Source organism: Schistocerca piceifrons, chromosome 5 (genome assembly GCF_021461385.2).
Source record: "Schistocerca piceifrons isolate TAMUIC-IGC-003096 chromosome 5, iqSchPice1.1, whole genome shotgun sequence".
Lineage (NCBI taxonomy): Eukaryota > Metazoa > Arthropoda > Insecta > Orthoptera > Acrididae > Schistocerca > Schistocerca piceifrons.
Genome location: NC_060142.1, coordinates 523,605,268 through 523,613,900, shown reverse-complemented (window position 1 = coordinate 523,613,900; position 8,633 = coordinate 523,605,268). Strand labels below are relative to the sequence as shown.

The 8,633-nt window shown below is 35.4% G+C and overlaps 1 protein-coding gene across 1 annotated transcript in view; it reads right to left on the bottom strand.

The window, feature by feature from the left end:
• Window positions 1–629: 629 nt before the first annotated feature.
• The window catches only part of LOC124799121 (LIM/homeobox protein Lhx3), a 202,566-nt gene continuing 194,562 nt past the window's right edge, over window positions 630–8,633 (bottom strand). Inside the window, exon 7 of the mRNA XM_047262658.1 lies at window positions 630–3,628. Coding sequence (XP_047118614.1) covers window positions 3,435–3,628 — 194 coding nt within the window. The 3' untranslated portion in view covers window positions 630–3,434. The remainder of the gene's footprint in view (window positions 3,629–8,633) is intronic.

Genomic DNA, 8,633 nt, shown 5'->3' with positions numbered 1-8,633 from the left:
ACCTTTATGGTGAATATAGATCTATCCTTTTCATAATATTGCTGATACACATACAACTAAGTCGTCAATAAGTTGAATTTGTGCTGGAACTCCACAGAAGCTCTATTCCAGTGACCTATGAAGAGGCTGGTTTATAAGTCAACAGTTCTAGTTCCCATGACTTCAGGCTTATGTGTCTATATGTAAGGGAAATAATTGTGAATCACAATGAAATTGTACCAGCTGGTATGAGATCAGATCTTTTGTTTTTTTCATTTTATCACCATCAAAAAAAAAATTTGAGATGCAGGTTGAAATATCAAATTATCCCCATATGCTATTTTTCAGAAATGCTGTACTCTTGACCTAAATGAAATATATATGCAATAGCTCTGGCAAGTATAATACACGTTAGTTAAAGTTGGGCTCCTGATCGAGTTCTTTTGCTAACAATTTTCTATTTACATCATAGTATGAATGAATATTTCATCACCATATCATGACTGTCAGTTTGCACAAGCCTTAAAATAAGAAAATACATGAATAATATTTCTCCTCGTCATTTCTTTGCTGTTAGTTACAGTCACCTTCCTTAATACATTGCTTCAAGGTACAATAAGGAGTTAATGAATAAAAAATAACTCTTTTCAATTCAAATAATTTATATATTGAATAAAAATTAACATAATTTTTATTATAGTATGACTAGAATAATATCTTTGGACAAGCAGTTGTTTGAAAATTGGCATTTCTGCCCGCTTACATAGACTTTATTCACATTCTTTAGTGTAACTGGAAAAACTTCTTTAGAATAACTGAAATCAACTGTCCTATGATGCAAAATGACTATTGCCATAAGGCTAATGCTCTATTTGAAATTGCAGGAGTGATGATTTGTTTCAACTGTAGGACATCACTACAGTGTCATGATGTTTGCAAATACATATGTAAACAGAAAGGTGCAAAATATTTTGTATTATACATGACAATGAAGTATCCAAAGGATGTTCATGTTTCACTCATTCTTACATTATAATAATTAGGAATACATTTAGACTAGTTTGTTCTAAATACCACAATTGTATGTGTAATTTCACCAAAATTTCACTTTCTCATTTAAAACTTGAAGTTTATCACATTTCAAACACTTAAAGTTGTTATTGTAGTTCAACATAGTTCATAACTTTAAAACACACTGTAATTTAGCCAGTTCTTTGTGTCAAATATAAACCAAGTGTCATTGGAGGAGCACTTTCTACCTGTAGTAATAATGCTTCCTCTCTACTATTCACACATCATACTTTGTTATTTCACTCAGTGATTACAATTATGTTTAATGAACATCAACTGCATAATTTCTTTCACAGATGCCAAAATATTTTAAATTTGTAACAGCTGTTTATACTATTGCTGTAAATTCTTTTGGGAGTTAGTGACAATTCTTGTGGATTGTTAAGAATTTTCTGCCTATAAACTTCATCTTTGAGTTCTATGGAAGATTAAATGTAAAACTAGATCAATGTTTCTCTATACATGATGTGTTTTGTTTGTTCCTGGAAAAGGAAAATTAAAACATCTGCCACACAAAAACTTGACATATTTTCTTTTTGATAATGTTGAACATGTAAAGTCAGGAAACACAAGATGTACTATAACTGTGGTCACAAGATATATTTCCTATACTGTCAACTTGTTAGGGAGACATGGATGATAAAAGATATTGCTGCTTTGTCCACTTACTTCAGTAATAAAATATTCCATTGATTATATCTTCATTAATGATTCTGACAAGATAATACCTCTGGCCTCTAGCTTAATGGCTCACAAATTTAAGACTAACTTAGAAATTTCAGTCAGAGTTATCAGCAGTTCAAGTGTATAATGATTTTTGTACTGGTGTAATTTTATTTAGCTTCATTTCTGATTTAATATGTAACTTGATTGTGAGGTTTTTATTCTATTGTAATCAATTTCAGAATAGTGAGCAATAGGATCTTTAAACAGAATGTGAGGAATCATGTTAGTCAAGTGTCTGTATAGAAAAATATGGAATAAAGGAAACAGTGCAAAAAAAGGGACATTCCGAGAAGAGGTTGTTAGGAGACAAATCTGTATACATGAGGAGAGGATGTCATCAAAGAGAATGATGTCTCTACCATGTATAACATCTGGATAATCAGAAAGGAAACAAATTTGATGTTGTAACAGTAATATACGGTACATAGTTACTCTTAAAGGAGAACTCTGTATGCTTGTATAGGTAGAAAGTCTGCAGCTAGACAAAAACTAAACTGTATGCAGAATGAAGGATGTAGGATAAACAAAGGACTGTTACAAATATACAGATGTGTTTTTCTGTAATTTTGAATTGTATTGTGTTACTCTGCGATCAATGATGTTAGTCTATCACTTTCTTGCTGAACTTTGTCTTTTTTACATTTGTCATTAGTTAGGTAACTGTTCTGTTTTTTTGACAAAGCACTTTCTCTTTGATGGTGATAATTCCAGTTTTGTTGAGAAATATATCTATTATTCACATTCAGATTTGTTCTCTAATTTTTGGTACTAAATCACATCCCCAGTCACATGGTAGTTAACTAACTTGCTATTTTCTCTGAAATGTTTCTGTTTGCTTCTTTAACCTTCCCTGGAAGTACTCATTAGTAATCAACACCAAGACTGGAATCAATTCTAAAACCTGTCAATAAATTTTGTTTTCTGTTTAGCAGTGTTTACAAAAATTCATTTCTTGTCTGATAAGCTTTGTGTACCGGATTTGAAATGAATAGTTTTATAACACACTGTATGAACAAGCGCACAACTAAAAACAGACAAACAGTGGAAATCCATGTCCTCATTTAAGGCATTTTGCGATAGAGTTATGTGGAATAATTGTTTTAATACACTTCCAATAAAATGTCTATTGTGCTATTGTGAAGAGCACCAAGAACTAAGCAAAACAAGTCAGTTGAAATGAAACTTCTTCTTACTGAAAAATATCTATATCTTTTGATGAATAATGGAACAGTATTAGGACAAAGTCACATCAAAATTTAGAGCCATTGTTGCTATTGACACCAAAACTATGTTGTTTCAAAAAATTGTTACAGCAAATATGGCATCTGATAAAGTGGAAATATACAGTGAATTGTGTGCCAGATGTGGTATTCACAAAATTAGTTATCTGCTGCATGGTGCACCACAGCCAAAGGAAATAAATAAAAATTCTTAGTGTTCCATCCACACGAATTTTAGGGTACAGTGTCTATTATACAGAAGTGTACACCACTTTCCACAACCCAGAGATAGTAGCTGAAATATTCCTGCAATCTTAGCCCAATAGACAACTTAATGCAATTTAATAACAGTCTGTGCAGGAATCAACTGTGCAGCTTTCCACTCTCATTAGACAGTCACTAGGATGCAGGCCGATGCCTGGCAGTAGGGTGGCGGGGTCAGTACGGCTGCGGTGCAGGTGGCCCCGGTGGACCTGGTGGGGGTGCTGATCCGACTTCGCCCAGCCAGGAGTCAGGACTCGGTGGAAAATCAGGGTATCCGTGAGTGCTGCTGCTGTTGCTGAGATCAGAGGCTGGACCGCTAGCCAGGCCAGGGTGGCCTGGTGGGAGGTGCCCTGGAGGTGGTCCTTGACCTAATATAATAAAGAGAAGGGATCAGATGATTGATTTAAAAATTATATTGTACAGCCACAGATCACATTAATCTCTCTTTATGCATTATTAAACAGTTTTTTTGCTCCCTGTAATCTCAACATTCTTTGCCTAGATGCCTGTCTGATTTGTTGTCCAATCTTGTCTGCTTCTCTTTTTTGTATCACAGTTGTTGGTATATTAATATTGCTCCAGTCTTCTTTCTGTTCATAATCTAACTTTGTGAAAGTCTTTTCTAATGTAACGGAACAATATATCTTTTATGTCTGTTGTCCAGAACTTACATTTTGCTCAAAGAATTTAATCCTTCATTTCAGATTTTAATACATCAAGTTTTCATCATTCTGGCAGAAGTCATTGTTTTCCTCTTACAAAAAAACCCTTGAGTGCAAGGTCATAAAAGGCAAATGATGTTTACGGCATTCTACTCTCTACATATTGTCTATCATGCAACCACAATATTAGCTGCTAATTGCTAAGGGGGTGGAGCTGGAGGTATCCAATTTTGAGCACAGCATGAGGCTACGGAGCATAGTTGAACTCATTAGTCAATGAGTACCTAACAACAGGGGTAAAGTGCTAGTGGTGTAGACACAAAGCAGAGCAATGACAATTATAAACAAAGCAAACATTGCATTACATCTACAAGAATAGTTGCCAAAGGTCATCAGAAAGGAATCCAAAGAATTTTGTACATGGAGAAAGAAGTGACAGGCAAAATATTAGAGTTTCTGCAAGATGAGTCAGTGGAATGTGTGGTGTTATATATGTTCCACTCGTAGATGATGTACATGAGGGGTACAATGATAACATTACATGCCTAATGGGTGAAAGTGATACTGAACAGGTGATGAACCACATAGTTCATCATCCTTTTTAGACACATAGTTACAAATCTTGTTTCCAATGAAATGTAATAAATCATTGTACAAGGAGCAGGAGCTAAACATAATCACACACATGGAAGATCATCCACAGCATACTATAAAATCTATTACTATTAGATTTTGAATAAGTATACAGCTATATGACTATGTGGTGCACGAGAAAAACTACAGATATTCAAGAGGACAAGGCACACTATTACAAAAACTAGTGTTTGCACGTTTCAAGGATGTTTGATACAATTTACAGGATATTCATGACAGTGACCTATTACGTTATGCACATCAAATTGCATGTGATATATATTACAGTGATTTCAAAGGAAGCAATGGACGGTTGTATAACTTCGAACACTGCTACAGAACTGGAAGATGTAACACAACAAAATATCAGACAAAGTGTCAACTTGATTATGCACAGCAAACTGCAGAATCAACCCAAAAATTAGTAGATGAGATAAACAAACTTATGTCACTGTTCAGTAAGGAATTTGTGTTCAGTTCCAACCAGTCAGGATTTGAGGAGGAAATGTATTTGAAAAGAACCCTGGAAATTAGAGGTACCTAGAGAGTTGTATCAAGATCAACTAATATCAATGCCTTAATGCATTCATATAACAGTGCTACAGAACTGGAAGATGTAACACAACAAAATTTCAGACAAAGTGTCAACTTGATGATGCACAGCAAACTGCAGAATCAACCCAAAAATTAGTAGATGAGATAAACAAACTTATGTCACTGTTCAGTAAGGAATTTGTGTTCAGTTCCAACCAGTCAGGATTTGAGGAGGAAATGTATTTGAATTGCAGGTACTAGTAGATGGGAACAATGGCAGGAGGATGTCCACAATGAGGAAATCAAAGAAAAACTGGGAATGAACTCCATAGATGTAGCAGTCAGGGCGAACAGGCTTAGATGGTGGGGTCATGTTACACGCATGGGAGAAGCAAGGTTACCCAAGAGACTCATGGGTTCAGCAGTAGAGGGTAGGAGGAGTCGGGGCAGACCAAGGAGAAGGTACCTGGATTCGGTTAAGAATGATTTTGAAGTAATAAGTTTAACATCAAAAGAGGCACCAATGTTAGCACTGAATAGGGGATCATGGAGGAATTATGTAAGGGGGGCTATGCTCCAGACTGAACGCTGAAAGGCATAATCAGTCTTAAATGATGATGATGATGATGATGATGATGATGTATTTGAAAAGAACCCTGGAAATTAGAGGTACCTAGAGAGTTGTATCAAGATCAACTAATATCAATGCCTTAATGCATTCATATAAACTTATGTTGACTATTAATGTGAATAGTAATCAGCTGGAAAGTTTTTATTGAGCTGTGAGAACTTGGAGGTGCTCTGCCCATACAATTCTTTTTTGTGTGTGTGATATTCCAAGGGCAATATGGAATATTTACATCACAGCAGACAAGAGTGGGAAGAAGGGCATAAGAGAACTGCACCTATGGTATGAGCACTGCTTTTGGCCAATTTCAAAATAACTGGCTTTTGCTTGATCCCTGATCTGTGTATAAAAATCATACTCCATTACAGCAAATTATCACTTTTGAAAACTGTGTGACATTGCAATTCGTACCACATGGAACCACTGGAGAAATTCAGCCTTTGGATGTTTGTTTTGTTCTGTGCCTATAAAACATATTATGCCACTATCTGCAGCTAAGCTTCAGAGGACAGCCAGTTTCACAATAAGTTGCATAACAGATTGTTTCATGTTCAGTTGCATGCCATCGCATTCCATCAGTTATCATCACCCCATTATGGCAATACAATTCTACATGCTTTCTTTAAGAGTGGATACCTAGCTGAATGTCGTGCATGGTTTGTAACTCACAAGAAGTTCACCTTCAGTCTTGATGGTGTGAACCTTCATGATCACTGTGGGGCACCATTTATCATTCAGTGTTCATGATGCAAGTTCTGAACATTTCTTGATATTCGACACTGTCCATATGTGACATGTAATACATACACCCCATAGAAGGTTGATCTCTGCACGTCCTGGACACTCATTTTTTGTTGCTCTCCTGATGCACATGGTGAGTCATCAGACACTAATATTTTTCCTATCATAACTGTTAACACAACACTTTCAAGTGAGCCTTACTAGAGATTGAACTTGTGACCTCACACTCAAGGAGCTCCTTCTTGGTCATTATTGGCCGTACAATCTTTGGATCAATTATTTTATGAAGGATTGTTGTAATAGGAGTTACAATGTGATCATTCTGCATCTTACAACAGCCTTGTAAAAAATAGTGGTTAGGGTTTGATTTAAAACACTGTGTGAAATGTAATCAAGAACCGAAAAGAGGTGTCTTACTGCAATGTTCACAAATTTAACATTGTGTAGTTCTGAGTGAACTGATCACTTATGAGCTACATCATGACATCATCACTACCTTGGCCAATTTTTATTTATGATGTGAGGAATATAATCCCTCTTAATTCTATGTCTAAATCTTTACTCCTCAAACCTCTGTGAAGCATCTGGCACAAGACACTTCACATCTTACCATTTAGGGCTTCTTTCTGTTCCATTCACATATGAAATGCAGGAAGAATGACAGTCTGAATGCCTCTGTGCACACTGTAATTAATCTAATTTTGTCCTCACAATCCCCATGGGAGCAATGTATTGGGGGTTGTAGTAGATCTCTGGAGTTACCTGTTGGAATTATGTAATACATTTATATCGGATATGAGAAAGTTCCAGAACATCGTTCTAGAATAAGTTATATCGAGTATGTTCGAGAAGTATCGATTGTGGTGACAGCTATGTTTGTGTATATATGCGTGAGTGATGAGGCGCAATAGATAGTCTTCGTGTGTCTTTTGTAAAGTGAACATATGTATATTTTAATAAAGTATTTTATAAGTAAAAGTGTGAACGTGATTCAAAACATGGTAACAGAGCGTGGTTATTGAAAAGAAAAGTAGAAGTTAAATATTATATTGTGGCCGTTATGTTATCGATGCAGCAAAGCAGGTCACTTCAAACGTGATTGTAACCAGGGAAGAACAAGTAACAGAGGCACATGGCATCGTGGAGTACATTTTCAAAGTAGCGACAGAGGTAATGGAAATATGCAGCGTGGAGGCTATAGCAATGTACAGCATGGAAATTACGGCAACATGCAGCGTGGAGGTTATGGCAGCAGGCAACGTGGTCGAGGAGAGCAGCATGGTTGTAGCAGCAGTCGGCATCACAGCAAGCAAGGTTACCATCAGAGTGATCATGGCATGAGTAGTTTTATAACAGAGGTTAATTCTATGATAGGTCAAGATAGAACAGTAGAGTCAAGTAACAACAATCAAATTCAAATCAATTGGTTATTAGACAGTGGCTGTACTGATCATGTTATTAATAATGAGGAATATTTTTCTAAGAGTATAACTTTAAAACAACCTATAAATGTAAAAATTGCTGATGGAAAAATTTTGCAAGCTACTAAAGTTGGTAATGTAATTAGTAATTTTCCTGTCTATGATCAAATGGTTCCAATTAATATGCGAGATGTTTTCTTTGTAAAAGACATAGACAAAAACTTGATCAGTTATGCCAAAATTACAGATAATCACAAAATTGTATCGGTAGGGAATAATGCTAAAATTTTTGATAAAGCTAATGGATTGATTGCGATTGCATGGAAAGAGAGTTGGTTGTATAAAATGAGTAGTACTATTAATAAAGGAGAAGTTAATGTTAATGTTATGAGTAAAGACAATAATATGACAACAAAGGAAAAATGGCACCGCATTTTGGGACATGTTAATTTCAATTATCTAAATACTTTATGTAAACATCAATTGTTAGATGGGGTTCCTTCAGAACTAGAATCAGAATTTATGAAATGTAAAATCTGTATTGAAAACAAAATGCATAATGTTCCTTTTAAAAATAATAGAACCAAAGCAAAAGAAATCTTAGAAATTGTTCACACAGATCTAAATAGGCCTCACTCAACTACTGGAATGCATGGGGAAAGATATTTTCTTTCTTTCATTGATGATTACAGTAAGGCAGCTCGTGTTTACACCATAAAATCTAAAGATCAAGTATACAATTGTTTTGTAGAGT